Here is an 18,049-nt window from a genome sequence, read left to right as displayed (position 1 = left end):
AAAGGAGGAAGGCAGAGAATCATGAGTTACATTATTTAGGAGCGATAATATCAAAAATTGGACAGATTTAAAAGCCAGAGAATGTATATAAGAAGAACCACAAGAGAAAGTTTGAGATGGTTATTCCATGGTATTGAACCTACAAGTGGATGATGGTGTTGGTGGAGATAGCAATAAATGATAATATTAGAATATGAAGACATTGCAAGGGAAAAAGTATTGAGTGATTCAAGGAACAAAACTGATACATTTTGAAATCCATTCACAGAGCAGGAGAGTTAAAGTAATACGAAGATGCTAACAATTTCTTGCTTCAAAAGTATTTCATTAGATCACATCTTATTTATTTAGTTATGTTTGGAAAAAAAAACACTTTATATATTCTCCATTTGTGCAATCTCTGAAGAGCATGTTGTGTTAGTTAAGCACACTGTTATCTAATAGCCAGTGTGAAAACCAATCAGTAAGTTTAGCTGAAATGGATCTATAGTAGTCTATACTTTGATTAATATGTACACAGTTATGTGTGTGTATCTATTTGGTCATTGATACCAATATGAATGTATATGTATGCATAGAGGAAAACTTTTCCAGTTCCAAAATATTTCATTACAAATTTAGTTTTGTTTTATGATTTTTAACTTAAAAAAATAAATTTTTTGGTTGATGTTTTTTTTTTAGGTCATTTAAGCAACTTTACCCTCCCTTCCCAATTTATATTGGACCCTTCCAGAATTATTAGGTCTTATTATTGGAATGTTCCATTATAAAATGTCACAATTATGTATTTGTGTCTGTTGGGTTTATGAAGCATTTTTTTCTTCTTTGCTACTCTACACAGAATGGTAAGTGACAAAATGACATTGCTTCTTGTAATCTTGACTTGAAAGGGCAGCTGACATTGTCTGTCTTTGTCATTTCATTATTGGTAAGTGCCATTATTATCTTAAAATACCATCTTTAAAAATAAACAATTCCTTGCAATTTTATAGATTTTTTTTAACCCCAGGTCAATCATGAACCAGTAGAGATATGATCGAAGGTGTTCCAGCTATGGCCATCCACTTCTGTAGTGAATCTGGGAAGATATTACTTAATGTAGCTATCATTGTTGTTATTTAAGCCCTGATCCAGCAGACATTTAATTAAAGACGTTCCAACAGCGACCATCCCATCTTTTGTTCAGACAAGTTGGTGTATACACAATTGATATACACACATCAAGGCTCAAGGGTCCTTCCTGAGCCATAAGCTCATAAGGCCTGTTTCCCAGAATCTGTGGTATATATATTTCCCATCTGGGACAGGACGCTGGTCTATTGCAGGATATATATATATATATATATACACATGCCAGTGTGTATAATACATATAGACAAGAAAATAAACTACTGATATATATTTGGAGAGCTGATGTTACATTTATATTTACTCCGTTATTCTATACAATTAGTAGTTTTCCTCTCCGACGATTCTAAAAGCTTTGTATTCTTTCTTCTAATTAAGCTTTTCTGTTTATTTGTCTGGAGGAAGGGGCAGGTCACACAGGCCCCTCCTGCAAGACTGGTGAGGTTGATGCCGTTTATATTTCTCTTGGACTCTTGTAAGTTAACACCTGCAAGAAAGATCAATTTGGTGTAGTGAGAGCAGGATTGGACACAACAAGGTGTGGATAAAAGAAGAAGAGACAAATGGATAGAATGCTTGAGTGGAAGTGGTAGCATGAGCCCAGCCAGTTCCAAAGAGCAGAGGCCATTATAGTAGTGGTAAATAAACAGGAAGAGGGGACTGTGTCTGTGTGACTTTATAGCAATTGGTTGAGTGGCTCTTTTCCAGATGTGATCTAGGATGCCTGTGTATAGAGTAAAAGCAGCAACACTATTGTGGGCCTCACTTGAGCTTTATAAGGCATTAATAACTATTGCAGAATGAAGTATCTTCTGGCCATGAAAAGAAGGACCAATCATTACAGTGTGATCCCAGCTGTGTTAAGGATGTGTTTTCATCAGGAGATAAGATTCTCACCACACACCCCACCCCATGTCTTCACTCATTTCAAAACTCAATTAATCCACTGCCAACTACATTGACTACTTTTAACATATATTGTTAAATTTTATTGGCTAAAATCCCACATCGAATTCTATGTATTCTCATTCACAGATTCCATTTAAAATAATGGTTTCAATTATTTTCTCTTTGCCAACATTCTCTTGTAGATTCTCATCATATATAACCATCATCACCATCACCATCACCATCATCATCAACAACAACATACGTTCTTCTACACTTTCATGGGTCTGAAATTTATTAAGGCAAATTTTATGACTGGATGCCCTTCTTTCACCAACCCACATCTGCTTCCAAATAAGGTAATATTTTCCCAAGTCCTTCAAACATAAATAGCACAATGGCTGGATGTGGTTTCACAAGAGATTCCAAGCAAACATCATTGTTTGTATGACAGGTACATTTCTTCCAATGCTCTCATTGTCCTCAGGTAACAAGCAAGAAAAGGTCCTGGCTTCACACTTTTCCTCTAGTGATTTCCCTGTCCCCCAGAGACATGCAAATGCCCTGCCTACACAGCTGTCTTTAAAAGGACTGCAAAGACCCTGGATATACAACTTCCTCGCCACCACTACTCTCGCTCTCCTTTTTCAGTTCAGTTAATTTATTTCAACCACAATTGTAAGTACAAACAGAGAATAAACTGGTAATGATATAATAATAATAATAATAATAATAATGAGAAGAAGAAGAAGAACAACAACAACTGCTTTTAATAAAGGCACAAAGCCTGAGATTTGGTGAGGAAGATGTTAGTTGATAGCATCAACTTCATCATGTTTTTTTTTGAAAGAATTTTCAGTGAACTGTATACAGCTTTTTGCTACAAGTGAGACCTCAACTCTATAAACTAATTCTTTAGAAAGACAAATTCCGTTGAGAAGGCAAATATTAGGATTGTCAGAGGGGAGGAAAAGAGAGTTGCATGTTTCAACTGGAAATGTTTTTGTTTTTGTTTTACCTGTATGGAAACAGACAGGTTTTGGGTGCAATTGGACTTCACCATGACTCATCATCATCATCATTTTACATCTGCTTTTCATGCTGGCATGGGTCGGACAGATCATCATGAACGACAGCTCTCTAAGACAAAGTGTTCTTACATGTACTTTGGTTTGATTTCTATGCCTGGACTCTGTTCCTTATACCGACCATTTTACTGAATGTTCTGGGTGCATTTTGTCACCGTCCCAATACTAGAGATGTTGATGAGTTCCTGGGCCAAGCAGGACTCGGAGGAACCCTTAATTGTATACTGTTTCCATGAAAGATTTTAATTTCAAACACAAAATCTCATCTACAAGCTGTGTGGTGTATGCAGTCGGATGAATAGAGAATCAAACACAGAGTCTCATGCAGAAGTAAAGAATGGTGTAGCAGACGACATGCGGATGAGAGCCGTCGATAGAGAGAAAGAGCAAATATCAGAGTTGATGTGAAACTTGCAGAAATAACAATTGACAAACGTCATTTCATATTCAGTTTAATGTGCGTCATGTTGTGTAACAAGTGATTTTATTGTCAAGAAGATACACCAAGCACTAAATGTTAGTAAAGAGAAAGAGAGAGAGAGAACGAAATAAAAGAGTTTACCCATGGCTGCTGACTGCTGAAAGATGATTCAAAAATAGCTAAAATGGCTGATGTACAAGTGAGCTCTGATTGGACAAAACAAGACAAGTGACAAAAAGATGAAACTAAAATTTCAGCTGTTGAAATACGTGTGGGTGGTGGTGGGGGGGTACGTGCATGTGCATGAGTGTGTGTGCAGGCACACGCACACACAAATGTATGTGAAAGTGAGAGAGTGGAGGGGGTAGTTGTATGTCTCATAGTGGTTGATTGTTTTCTTTCTCCCTTGGGCCGTTTGTTTCAAGTGGCTGTCTGCCTGTGGCCATCTCTACTTGCCTCTGTTCACCAACCAATTTTGGTTTACGGAGTTCTAGTATTTATAACTATACAAAACTAGTTAGAAAAATAGATATATTGTTGAGAACAATAGATTCCATTGGGGGTCAACCTGTTATCTCAATTGTAACTTTTCATGGCCTAGAAGAGGTTAGAAAGGTCAAGTGGCAAAGACATAAATCGGCTTAGCGAAGCCATTTGGTAAATGTAACTGCTGACCATTATTTTTCTGGGAGAAAAATGCTGTTGAAATGTTAAGGGAAATTGGCAGATTCAGGTTCGAATCTACTCTATGCCTAAATAAAGTCACTACATATATATATCATCATCATCATCATCATCATCGTTTAACGTCCGCTTTCTTTTCTGGCATGGGTTGGACGGTTTGACTGGGGACTAGTGAGCCACATGGCTGCACCAGGCTCCAATCTGATCTGGTAGAGTTTCTACAGCTGGATGCCCTTCCTAATGCCAACCACTCCGAAAGTGTAGTGGGTGTTTTTACGTGCCACAGGCACAAGGGCCAGTCAGGCGGTACTGGCAATGGCCACACTCAAATGGTGTTTCTACGTGTCACCTGCACAGGAGCCAGTCCAGTGGCACTGGCAACGCCCTCGCTTGAATGTCGTTTTTCACATACCACCGTCACAAACATATAGGTTAGTAGAGTTAGTGGTTGGAATAACCATCTAAGAGAGAAGAATATCCGTCTTTACTACCAGTGTAAATTACCTATGTTAACCCTGGGCATACATATGCAGGCATACTATGCTCCTAGGATGCAGGCAATAACAAAATAAACAAGTGTTTATCAGGAATCAAATTTAAATTAAGCAGAAAATGGAGAAAATTCTTGATCAACAGACAAATTGACTACCATCGATTATTATTTTTTAATACAAAACTTTATCATTTCTAACTGCTGTTTTATATATATATATATATATATATATATATATATATATATATATATATATATATATATATATATATATATATATATATATATATATATATATATACACACATTCCGTTTTGAATTTGGTTTGCAAGATTCTTTATGTGAATTCGTATGTTGAAGTATATTTTATTGTATCCAGGGAGAGTCATTCTCTTTTAGCGCCTTATTATTTAACACACTCACTGGTTCAATTTCCACTCATTTACTTATTTATTTTTTCTAAAATTTTCGTTGCATGCTGCAACTTTTCAATAGCCATAAGAACTATATATATATATATATATATATATATATATCGGTGGAAAGAGAGAGAGAGACAGACAGACAGAGTGGTTATGAGAGGTAATGGTGTCAAGAAGACCCAAAGGTGTCAGGTAATCCTGAGTAAGTGCTATGGACAGACTATAGTTAAGCTCCAGGTTCGGTGATTATGCAAATAAGGAGTCTAACGTAGGTCATATATCACCATGTGTATATATAAAAAAATTAACAGAATGAGATAAAAATCCAAGGCTGTGAAAGATTTCAGAACATTTATAAAGAGAAGGTCTTACAGCTGTTTCCGGGATATTTTATATATCCCTTCATCAGAGAAGGTGTGAGAAAATGGTTAAGCAATAGTTATTCTAGCTAAGATATGAAATAGAGAGTGAAGTGGAAGAATGAGAATAGACGGGAGATATGCAGGGATATTGTACCTTCAGTTCCATTATTTAGGCAGAATGGTATACTTATATGTGTGTGTGTGTATAGATATATAGTTCTTACTGTTGATCAAGAACTATATCTCCATCAACTTCAAATATTTCTGGTGAAGAAGACAATTTCTGCACTGTTCAACAGAGATCGATATATAAAAGTCAATTGAATCGATCTCTTTTAAGGTTGTCGATAGAAGGGAGATAAGTGTAACGCACTCTCAAACTTTCCCGCCATAATTGTTACTTTCAACGAAAGCAAAATGTGGAGCACACAAGGAGGTAAGTCTCTTATGAAAACAGCTAAATTACACCTCAAAATCCTTTTGAAAATACACTTTATAGAATATTTAATCGAGGAGTAAACTTTGGCATAACTTCAATTCCTCGAAGAAGTCAAACAAGATTTATATCTAGGACTGTTACCTTAAATCTGTTCAGTCCATGTACAATATATATTTGACAGACGAAGGAAGAAGTACTTTGATGTATCTTATACGTGTTTAGTAGTTATATTCTACATTTTGAGTTCGAATCCTGACAGAATCAGTTCAGCTTTTCGTCTGGATCAATAGAAGATCAATAGTAAGAGCGTTGTTTTAACCCCAAGTCGACTCTCATTGATCGTACATACAGTCAAATGTTTTCTGGACATGACCATCTCGACAAGTATTTACTTTTCTAGTTCTAATAATGTAATCTGGATTGTATTATCTAACGTTCTTCCTTTTTTTCACGACGATAGAGTATGATTTGAAGGAGCCTACGTTACAATCCATTTACTAACATCAACTTTATATTCTCCCTCATTTATGTACGAACTCGGTGATTTTGCAAGAAAACATTTACGACGATAAAGGTTCTCTTTAAATTCACATACGACATAATGTCAATTATCGTTTTTAATGAATATTATTTAGTTGCTATTGTTTACAACTATCCTCTTCCCAACTTGAAATGTGTTTTTTTTAACCAATTCTAATACATTCTTCTAATAAATTTTAGGGAAAATATAGTAAAAACACGAGCTTTTACTTGGCGGGAAATGTTCCAACATATCCAGCCTCTCTCTCTCTCTGTCAGCCTCATCACCTGTTGGGGTTAAACATAACATGAAATACCTTGAAATCGTGAATTATTTCATAGATAGGGATAAAGGAACAGACTCAATACTGGCACTGACTTGGTTTTATGTTTACTATAAGAATTCTTTCTACTGTAGGCACAAGGCCTGAAATTTAAGGGTGGGGGCTAGCCAATTAAATCGACCCCAGTGCTCATCTGGTACCTTTTTTTTAATCAACCATGAAAAGATGAAAGGCAAACTCGATGTCAGGGGAATTTGAACTCCCAACATAAAGATGAATGAAATGCTACGAAGCTAACGATTCTCTGCCAGTAATAACATCTTGTAAATATTAAAACCAAACAAGTTCAAATAAAAGTGAGTCTATCGAAACGAATTTTTTTTAATATTTGGGAATATATTGACTCTGAAATATTTGATTCAGGTGAATAAATAACATCTAAGTTTTGAAATTTCCATTAAGTCTTCTGAAAGTTTTCTTGAAGGCGTCAGTTTATGGGAACATCCCGTCGTAAATCGCCACATTTATTCAAAAGTAAGCGAAAATCGACTAAAATTATGAGTTCCTCTCTTATTTTAATTTTCTTAATTTTTTTTTTACCAACAGAAGTTATTAAAAGCAATTTGACATCATTCCTTAAGTAAGAAATGTAATTTTAAGTAGTTTATAAATGACGTCTTTCTTTGAAATGAAAACGATGTTTTAATTATGGATTAACTCAGCCACAAACACTTCTTTGTTTCTTTTGAATTAATAAAAATGTTTTTGTTAAGCCTGGAGAGATATCTCTGCCTCGTCGTCCTGTTACAATGACTTTTCTTCACTTTCATCAACAACAAACTGTGAGGTAATTAAAATAATTTAATTTACATCGCAATAAATTCATCTTCATAGTTTTATTTCGGCAAAAAGTACAGGCATCGCTAATCATTATTTAAAGTTTTTATCCAGAGAGTAAATAAGTGGCTATTAACAACGAAATAGGAAATTTAAAGAGAAAAATATTGTTTCCTGGTGTTCTGGAAATCTTTAGAAAAAATATATTTTGGAATAACAATCAAGAAACTGAATTTGTACAGTAAGACTGGGACAGAAGAAATAATTCCACATCAAGAAATAAATTTCGTGTACCTGAAAGCCAGATACCAATAATCAAAATCACGAAATACTGAATTTTCTGCCTTTTTACAAGATTCCTTGCCTTCGTTTCAAAATATTATAAACTAAACTATGTTTAAAGATTATTGAAGTATCAATTATTACAACTATGTTTCTATTTGGTACCCATTCAAGTGCATATAAATAGCATTTATTATATAATGAAACTTTGAATTTAATAAACAATGTTTGTGTTTATAAACAATTATTTCAGTTTCATTTTTAAAATTTGTCTGCTGATTCCAGCAGTTTTTAATTCCCCAATTCTTCTTAAGACACAATATTAATAAAATGAGTGCCATTAAGTGATACAGTAACTCACACTTGACCAAAGGATCATATAGTGGATCCATGTTCATGTAGCGGTGGAAGTTGAGAAGGGACAGTTGATATTATGCCTATCATTTAGAGGGAATTTCTCTGTATCTCCTCTACAGCAATGCACCTGTTTCTATCCCTCTGTCACACCCTCTAACCTCATCACCTGGCACAAGGCCACTTCCTCCCATGACTTCCCCCAAGGATCTTTATTTTGCAAGTTACTTGGTGATCGTGCCAGTGCTGGTGCATCCAGTCCACTCTGTAAAGTGGTTGGCGCTTGGAAGGGCATCCAGCTGTAAAAGCAATGTCTAGGTGCCTTACCACGTGAAAAGCACTCACTCCACTCTGTAAGGTGGCTGATGTTAGGAAGGGCATCCAACCATAAAAACCCTGCCAAAACAATCAGTGAAGCCTGGTGCAGTCTTCTGTTTAGCCAGTTCCTGTCAGCCCGCCCAACTCATGCCAGCATGGAAAACGGACATTCAATGATTATTATTATTGTTGCTGTTGTTAAAATACTGCATGAGTAGTTCAGCTTAGATTTCGCATCTGGCTTGCACCTTTTACCAGCCTTGTACAGGTCTGTATAATTAGCTACAGATGCACTAATATAGATGGTTACAAACATCATTCACTACCAGCCACCTGCATCAAATCAGTGAATTCTGACATTAAGGAATTCATAATTGTAGAAACAGACCAACCCAAACAATGGACTAAATTTATTATTTTATTGTAAAAGACCATCCAACCCATGCTAGCATGGAAAACGAACTTTAAATGATATATATACACACGCATACAACTCCACACCCATAAAAACTTGGTCGTATATTATCTCTGCTGTTATGTTTCTACCTAAGGAAATCTGACAATATTTCTTCTTTGTTGTAGGTTATGACAGTTACAACCCTAATAACACGCAAGGTGGTGGGGGTTATATGTCCCCTGGCATGAGTGCATCAAACAAGGACTCAAAGGTTTGTTATTCAAATGACTTGTCATTGCAATTTTAATTAATTTTTGTGATTATGTCTGGAGTATTCATTGTTTTAGAGAATTCTTCAGATGTTGTGTGAGGCAGATTCAAGCAATTACAGACTGAAGTTAGGGGCTATCGTTATAATGTAACGAGGACAAACAATTTTTGTTAAATAATCATGTGGTGAGGAGATGAAAATATTAATTTAATGATTGTTTTAATCTGGGCTTGAAGCAAGCACAGGTAACAACCCTGCACTTATTTCAGCAATTTGAATTGTCTTTGTTCTTGCCACATTTGTGACAAAAGAGCCACCACATTGCTATGCTTGAGTAGACATCCAAAATAATCACAGAACACATTTTGAAAGTGTGTGTGTATGCGCACATGCACACACACATTTGTTGAAAAATGAATAGTATCTAATCTCCCATAGGTCTTTTCTAAGTTTAAAATAAAGAAATTATGGAGGGAGGAGGAGGTGTGGATGGCTGAGGGTGGTGGATCTCCTGGTTCTACTAACTTAATACATTGCCATATGGCATGTTGTCATTAAATTAATACTAATGATGAACATAAAGTCTAATGAAGCTTGTCTGGCCAGGGCAACTGGGTGTCGGATGACTCCTTAGAAATGTTGGTTATGTTTATAGTTTCTATATTTGTATGATTTGCTCATGTCATTTTTTGTATTCTTTCAGTCAGATGATAAAGATAAAGTCGACTACATCATGCCAGTTACCATTTCTGAAATAATATATGCTCATCAGAATGTAGACGAATTCTTTTCTGACAATATCAAACTTTCACAGGTCGGATATGTTTTTGTTTTTTCTATATCATTTCCTTGCTAGTTTGAGCATCAGATTCTGAGTTTACAGCAAATGATAAACTTTTCTTTTTAACACCAGTTGCATGATGAATTAGATGTTCAGTGCTCGCTTATCAGCATCATCATTTAACGTCCATTGTCCTTGCTGGTATGGGTTGGATGGTTTGACCAGGGCTGGTAAGCTGAGGAGTCTGATTTGGCATGGTTTCTATGGCTGGATGCCCTTCCTAATGCCAACCACTCTACGGAGTGTAATGGGTGTTTTTACTTGCCACTGGCAAGGGTACCAGTTGAGACAGGGTGGCGGATAATTGCAAGATTCAGCAAATTCTCTAGAATTGAATATGCCAATTATTGAAAAGGACAAACTTGTTGTCTGGATAGAAAAGGACAGTCGTGGGTACATGTTTCTGGCTGAGTAGGCGTCATCGGCTCGAGAATTGGCCATGTGTCTATTTCAAAATACTTTGCCTGCTGTTGATACTAATTAAATTTTCTTAAAAAATATTCTCTACCAAAATATAATTTATATAATGCATAATAGTTGTAACAAGTTATTTTGAGTTGTCCCCCTTGGTTCAGTTGACATTAGTGTAAAAATCATTTGTTCCCTATCTGTTTTACATGCTTGCATCGATTCTACGGCTGGCTGCTTTTTTTCTTTTTTAAGAGCCATTCCCAACCTGTTTTTAAGTGAGGGATATTTTTTTGTTTTCATTCCTCAGCTCTTTAAAAGCACAGAGCAACTTGTCATGGTGTCAATATAAACATTGTCACCATTTTGCTCAAGCATGAAATATCAAGTCACATTTATAACTATTTAAGTCTTTTTTTGTTTCATTTCTTTAGAAAATAGTTCAATTCCTCTTTGACATACATTTCTATAAACGTTATTTCACTCTTATTTATTTTAAAAGTTTAATTAAAATGCTTATTTTGTAGATATTAAAACAAATGAAAGCTGGATTTTCACTTTAATATTTTTTTTGCAATTTTAAAATCTTTTTTCAAAATATAAAACTTATTCAAATAAATTAAAATAACTGAATATTAATTCTTTAATATCACTGTAGTTTTTCTCTATAAAATTATCATTACATAACATAACTGTACTTCTTAAATTTAAAAATGTTAATGTATCATTTCATAAGCTGTCAACATAATTCTTACAATTGCTATTAGACATCCAGCCACCCTTCTGCCCACAGGAGACCAAACCTTCATATTCTTTCCTTTTATTGACCAAATATTGAACAAAAATCCAATCAAATTATCCTTTATGTTTAGAGACATCAACAGTTGTTTGTAGCTTTCAGGAGACATAAACTGAGTAAAAGAAATATGAACTGGCTGTGATCTGGGAATCGATGTTGGTCTCTCTCTCTCTCTCTCACAACAGTGTGGCTGCCTTCTCAACATTTCTTTACAGCTACTTGGCCACTCAACCAACCCCAACACTTTGTTCACATACTTTAATTCTACTTAATGGTTTCATTCTCCTATTAACTGTAGAGGGGTGGGAGTGATTAACAAACGACTGGCTGGTAATTTCTTTTCTTCTTTTCTTTTTTTAATTAGGTGACGTTTGTTGGCTTAGTGCTTTCAGTGAAAGAATTACCAGTTCGACTAGACTATGAAGTTGGAGACTGTACTGGACCTTCTATTGAAGTGAAGCAATTTGTAGATAATCGGGTGAGTTGTCCTGTTTATTTTTATTGGGTTGATGGTCATGCTGGAGCACTGCCTTTGCTGGTTTTAGTCAGTTAAACCCAAGTACTTAGACTGATGCTAATTTTATGAAATGGTTTAAATTTTACCGGGGTTATGTCTTTTAAGAGAGCCCCCCTCTTATGTGGACTTAAAGACCATAAGGTAGTTTAAACTGGTTTCCACACACTTACACAGCAGGCTGCCTCGTAGTTTCTATGAAGACTTTGGTTACTGTGGAGTTACAGTAGAAGATGCTGACCTAAGGAACTGCCCAGCAGAATCAAACCTGGAACTGTGTCAGTTTAAAGTAAGCATCTTAACCAAACACTTAAAAACTTTCAGCTGCTTCTTATATATTCCTAAACATTAAAACAAAAAAAAATTTCTTTTGAGTGATGTCTGGAAGAATATGAAGTTGCAAAAAAAAAAAAAATCAAGCATAGACTTTCATTGATTAAATTGTCATTAATATTTGGTATTAATTTATTTTTTAATGAAAAAATGTACTTGTCTGATTATGATGCTGCTTGTTTGAATTTTTATAGCAGTAAATTCTTGTGTAAAGTGGTACATTTTATGTATGATAGATTTTATCATCATCATCGTTGTTGTTTAACATCTGCTTTCCATGCTGGCATGGGTTGGATGGTTTGAATGAGGTCTGGCAAGCCAGAAAGCTACACCAGACTCCAATCTGATCTGGCAAAGTTTCTACACCTGGATGACTTTCCTAATGCCAACCACTCCGAGAGTGTAGTGGGTGCTTTTTACATGCCACCGGCACGAGGGCCAGTCAGGCGGTATTGGTATCGACCACTCTTGAATGGTGCTTTTTACGTGCCACTTCATAGAACCAGTCAGATGGCACTGGCATCGACCATGCTCTCAAATGGTGCTTTTTACATGCCACCGGCACGGGTGCCAATCAGGCAGTACTGTCATCATCCACGACAATGACTTCACTTGACTCAACAGGTCTTCACAAGCGCAGATTATTGCTCAGTGATTGAAGGGTCCTCTTAAATGGGTCGGTTATGCTGCACTGGCACAGGCCACAGTTACGGTCTCACTTGGCTTGCTGGGTCTTCTCAAGCACAACATATCTCCAAAGGTCTCAGTCACTTGTCATTGCCTGAGTGTTGAGTATCATATTGTGGTAGCCATGATGGAGCCATCATCATCATCATCTAACATTTATTTTCCATGCTGGTATGGGTGGGACAGTTTGACTGGCCAGAGGACTACACCAGGCTCCAGTGTTTGTCATTCATATAAATAAACTAATTTACTCTATTAAAGATTTGATGAGAAATCTTTCTAAGTGTAAACATTTCTGAATTGTAGGAGGATGTTCCTGAAAATGAGAAGATAAAATCTCTTGCAGAGAAGACATATGTCCGGGTGTCTGGACATATTAGGTTATTGGAGGGAAAACGAACTATTGTTGCCTTTAAAATAGTTCCTTTGACAGATATCAATGAATTAACAGTCCACATTCTTGAAGTTATCCATTCCCACTTGATGTACAAATCAAATCCTAATCTGGTAAGTATTATTATTATTATTATTTTGTCTTTTGTTGGCTGTTTAGTGTGGTCAGTGGCTGTGGGTGTAAGAAGATGCCTCTGCTAGCACATCAGTTTGGTTTCAATCCTAATGCACAGCATTTTGAGCTACTTTTTTCTACCATAATGGCATGGGATCTGTGGAAATTGCACAGGAGTCTCTGTGTATGTGTATCGATGGGAAAACTTTTGAAATAGTGCTCATTAAATGAAGTCCTTTGCAATAGTTGTTCTGCTTTGAATTACAAACACTCCCTTGTCGCTCACTGACAGAAATAGTGCACTAAGAACATTGTTCACTGAATGTGGGGAGAGATGGAGATCATGACAGGTTACATGAGTGGCAGAAAGATGAGTGTGACTCATCTTAGTTCAAATGGAGGCTGTGGAGTGTAATCAGTCAATAATTCCATTGTTGTGATGGTGGGACAGTACCATCTGTCACACAAATGTCTTTGATAAGAAAGTTATCGAGTATCTTAGTGGCCAAACAACACCCACTGAAAGAAGAGTCACAGCTGATTCCTGACACTGTTTGGGAAAACTAAAATTGTCTGACTCAAGCCAGTGGGGCAAAATGGGCATAAAATGAAAGAGATTCATATGTTAGATGTCAGGACAACTATATTGGCTAATTTACATGTTTTATATTGGTTAATTAGTTTTTTTGTTTTTTTTTTACATTCTTGTCTAGCAGAATAAAGGAAAAGCTGCACTAACCAATGATTATGATACATCATCTGTCGGAATTCCTGGTCTTGGACATATGCACAATCAGGTTTGCATGGCTGTTCTTCTTTTCTCTTTCATTTAGAAATGTGTTTCTAGATTTGAAACTGTATCTATTATTGGTTACGGATTTCAGCCACTGGACCATGTCTATGCAGGGGCACCTCCTTCAGAGGTTTTAGTCAATCATAATTGACTGTAGTATTTAATTCCATCTGCTACTGATTTTATCAAATGTCTACAGTTGCCTTTTTCCCATAAAAGCTTGCAATTCAACAGCCCAGTTACCATCGTAATGCACAATTGTAGAACACACACACACACACATATATATAGTGTGTGTGTGTGTGTAGACGTAACTGTGGTTAAGAAGTTTACTTGACAACTATGTTACTTGGGGATTGATCCACCTGAATGGTTCTACGAGCAAGTGTCTTTGCTAAAGTTTTGAAATGACCAATGCATCATCATCATCATCATCATACCTTCATAGAAAATTTGGTTGACAGAAACTATACAAAAGCCCGTGTATGTGTCTGCATGTCTTTATATTGATGCTGTTTGGGCAGTGGTGACATTTGTCTATGTCTTGCTTGGAAGTTTGTGTAGAACATTGAAATAAAATATTCTTTTTGAAAAGTTTATCATTGTATTTTACAAATAGAATAAACAAACTGTCCAACCCATGCCAGAATGGAAAACGGACGTTAAACGACGATGATGATGAAATCAGTATTATATTTTTCAGTAAAATATATTTGATTTTTTATTGAATTTATTTTAGTTGCTTTGTTTTATTTTTTGTGCCATAGGTCCATCGGATTATTAAATCCTGTACAACAGAAGAAGGTTGTAGCATTGATGAAATCATAAAAAAGCTGAGAGGCGTTCCAGAAAACACTGTCAAGTAAAACTGAATTACCTGCTTTAAACAGTCACCAATCAAAACTCCAGTCTGAAGTTTTGATTGAAAGATTTCGCTAATGTTTCAAAGGGGTCATTTTACCACATCTCCTTCAATAACCCCACTGTAATAGTATTTTACCTCTGATTAACCCCTAAAATAGTAGAGCGAAAGGGGTTCTGGACCTTTAATTGTGGTTGCTTATTTTATACCTAACAATTATCACAGACAGTAATTGTGTTTCTGAATGAAGAACAATGTCTGTCTTCTGTTTCTAAGAATTGTTTCAAAATAGCTAACAAATGGCTGATACATGAGACCTGCTACATTGCAGACTAAATACTAAACTCTAATTGCTTAGGTCACAACTAGAAATACATTTGTTGAAGTTACAGGTCACCACTCTTGGTCTGGCACCACAGGAGGTGATGCTAAAAGGACAGAAACGGAAGAAAATTCCATGTTGAATTATCTCTATAGAAACTAATTAATAATTATTTCAGGTTTTAGAAGTCAACATAGCATTGCAGATATTTGGAAGTTTAATTACTACATTCCTGGTTGAGTTGATCAAAGATATTCCATCTGTGACCATCCTCTCTTTTTAGGAGTATGTTCTGGACAACATTTTCTGATGTGTTCTTTGCTTATTTAAGCTGATACTGTGTAATTGGGAGGAGATTTTGCTGCTGTTTTCTCTAGCGTGGCTAATGACCACATAAAGTTCTCTGTAAGTTTGTCTCCAGTTACAATATAGACAACTTATTGAATCCAGTATAAACGTGTCTTGGAATATTCCAACATCCTTTTGGATCATATCACTGAATTTCTAGCTATATTAATAATGTCAATAATTCAGATTGTAAATGGGAATCCCCCATCTCCCCATTACCATCACTTTCATTCTTGTCCATCAAGAAGCTCCAGCCTAAAAGGCCGTATCAAACCCGTTTTGCACCCAATCATATTTTTTACCTCCACTCTTTTGCTTCTGCCAGTCATCACTCACTCTCACCCATCCCATCTTCTGTCTTTAGCAAATGTACGTTTTAAGAGCAGTTTTACAGTAAAGTGGTTGACCAACTAAAAGAAAGAAAATAGGTTCAAAGGGATAACAACCTGTCTAGTGCTGCTGCTGTGATAGACTGCATCCAGTACACTCACACATGAAGAGGTTGGGCAAACATGCGAAGAAAGGATAGGCTGTAGAGGAGCCTCTGGTCTCCTGACAACCTCCCTGTTGCTTGTGATGTGATAAAATGCATCCAGTACCTGCTGCATGGAAGGATATTCACAATAGAAAACGTGCAAGATTGTGGTGGTGGCAATGCTTATGACCCATCTGTAAGAGTAGTGAGTCCCAATAAGAATAGATTCAAACTAAAGACCCATCCAACCCATGCCAGCATGGAAAGCTAACAAATGACCACAAGATCTCTTTGTATATTTACTTTGTTTCAGCCATTTCACTTGTATCAAATCTGATATGTTTTGACTTTTCTAAGTTAATTTATAATAATTAATTATTTTGTTAATATTACTCTCATAAATTTCTCTTTTCTTTACAGAGATGTCATTGACTTTTTGAGTGGAGAAGGACATATATATTCTACAATTTCCGAGAGCCATTTCAAAATCACAGACGGTTGATGAGCATTTCTAAAACAGTTTCAAACTATTGTTTCTTGATTCTGTAATAAAGTGAAACCATTTTCTACCTTAATTTTCCTTTGTTTTTTTTTTTTGTTTTTTTATGAAAAATGTATTTTTTGAAATTACAAAATAATTTAATTTCTTTTTAGTTTAAAAGTAATCATATTTTTTAGAATTCTTGGAAATTTTGATAACATGCTTTCTGAAAAGGTAGAATTTCATGAAATCTTTTTTATTAAACAATAATTTTTTTTTTTTTACTAACGTAATATTTAGCAAGGCTTTAATATTAATAAATTTAGGAAAAACCAAAAAAGCATTTATCTTTTTAAAAATCATTAAGGTATCACAAAATGGCAATAAGTAATTGAAGATGGTTTTCTGTCCCTCAAGATCATATCCTCATGAATATGAGTCAGAAGGCTGAGACACAACACCCACTTCTTACCACTCACTACAGTCTAGTGCAGCAGCCATACACTCCTCCAGGGTCCTCCCCATTCAGTTCTTGATCTCTTTGCTCTATCTTTGACTATGTCCACCCATCCCCCAACGATGTGAACATAGAGATTCTAAGCTCTGATAAGGTGTTTCTAAAACACTGCAGCCGCTGTGTCTTGACCCGTGTCACCAATTTCTCTTCTGCTCCTGTCTCCTCCAGGATTGAATCATTTGTTTTACTGATTACCCAACTGATCTGCAGTGTTTGCCTGGAACATGTCACCTTGAATGCCTTGATAATTAACTGAAGTTATGAGATCTCATCTTCCAAGTTCTGCCATGCTTCCTCATCAAACATCATTTTAGATGGCTACTATTATGTTCTTGTCTTCCAGCTTGAACCTCATCATTATTTGGTGCCACTAATACAGATGCAAACATGGTTGGACGGTGAAAAAGTTCAGTTTGTAACCCTGTGCTACTTCCCGTTTCAATCCCACTGCACAGTACCTTAGGCAAATATTTGCTATTGTGGTCTTGAGTTGACAAAAGTCTTGGGAGGTAAAGACTTTATGGAATCCTGTTTGAGGGGCTTTTCATGTTGAATGCTTTTAATGGCATCCAGTTGCAAGCTTTTCATCTCGGTTTACAGTTTTATGATAACTTCCACTGATCATAGAGACTCTTTGAGAAACAGTTCAGGCTATTATTCTATGTACTCTAATTATGCCATTAAAAGATTTCCAGGCTCGATCCCTCAGACCTTTTTGTCTATGGGTTGTACAGGTTTGGAAATAATCAGTTTTACATATATTTTGCCAAATGCGTTTTTTTTTTTTCAATATTTATTTTTGCTTGCAAGAGCCAGGTCTTTTGGTCAAACTATCGTATCTCCAGCTGCTTCAGATGCCAAGATATTAAAGATTGTCAAATTGTAGTACAATGGTTTAGCATTTTCCAAAAGTGTAGTAAGTCCCACATACAACAGTTTTGCAAAAATATTTCTGACTGAAAATATTATACATG

The 18,049-nt window shown here is 35.9% G+C and overlaps 1 protein-coding gene across 9 annotated transcripts; it reads left to right on the top strand.

The window, feature by feature from the left end:
* The first annotated feature begins 5,727 nt into the window (after positions 1 to 5,727).
* LOC106871444 (replication protein A 32 kDa subunit) lies at positions 5,728 to 16,652 on the top strand. Of its 9 annotated transcripts, none has more exons than XM_014917916.3 (8): positions 5,728 to 5,922; positions 9,102 to 9,187; positions 9,891 to 10,001; positions 11,600 to 11,713; positions 13,076 to 13,276; positions 13,991 to 14,074; positions 14,838 to 14,932; positions 16,498 to 16,652. In XM_014917916.3, exons 1-8 carry the CDS (start codon positions 5,904 to 5,906, stop codon positions 16,577 to 16,579), a joined length of 792 nt encoding a protein of 263 aa, XP_014773402.1. In that variant the 5' UTR covers positions 5,728 to 5,903; the 3' UTR covers positions 16,580 to 16,652. The 9 variants fall into 9 exon arrangements, with proteins under 9 accessions (XP_014773402.1, XP_089217458.1, XP_052828239.1 ...); XM_089361332.1 differs by having other exon boundaries at positions 5,768 to 5,922; positions 13,994 to 14,074; XM_052972279.2 differs by lacking the exon at positions 5,728 to 5,922 and adding an exon at positions 6,937 to 7,084.
* Positions 16,653 to 18,049: the final 1,397 nt, after the last annotated feature.

The sequence above is a fragment of the Octopus bimaculoides genome, chromosome 13, assembly GCF_046866305.1.
Source record: "Octopus bimaculoides isolate indiv1 chromosome 13, ASM4686630v1, whole genome shotgun sequence".
Lineage (NCBI taxonomy): Eukaryota > Metazoa > Mollusca > Cephalopoda > Octopoda > Octopodidae > Octopus > Octopus bimaculoides.
The sequence above is the reverse complement of the archived record's forward strand: the minus strand, read 5'-3'. Positions and strand labels throughout refer to the sequence as shown.

What these genes read in the sequence shown, in the direction of transcription:
- LOC106871444 (XM_014917914.3), top strand. Translation starts at nt 7,223, where the DNA reads ATGGGAACATCCCGTCGTAAATCGCCACATTTATTCAAAA. An exon ending in ACAAATCAAATCCTAATCTG is followed by an intron (nt 13,277 to 13,990) that starts GTAAGTATTATT and finishes ATTCTTGTCTAG; the next exon opens with CAGAATAAAGGAAAAGCTGC. An exon ending in TTGGACATATGCACAATCAG is followed by an intron (nt 14,075 to 14,837) that starts GTTTGCATGGCT and finishes TTTGTGCCATAG; the next exon opens with GTCCATCGGATTATTAAATC.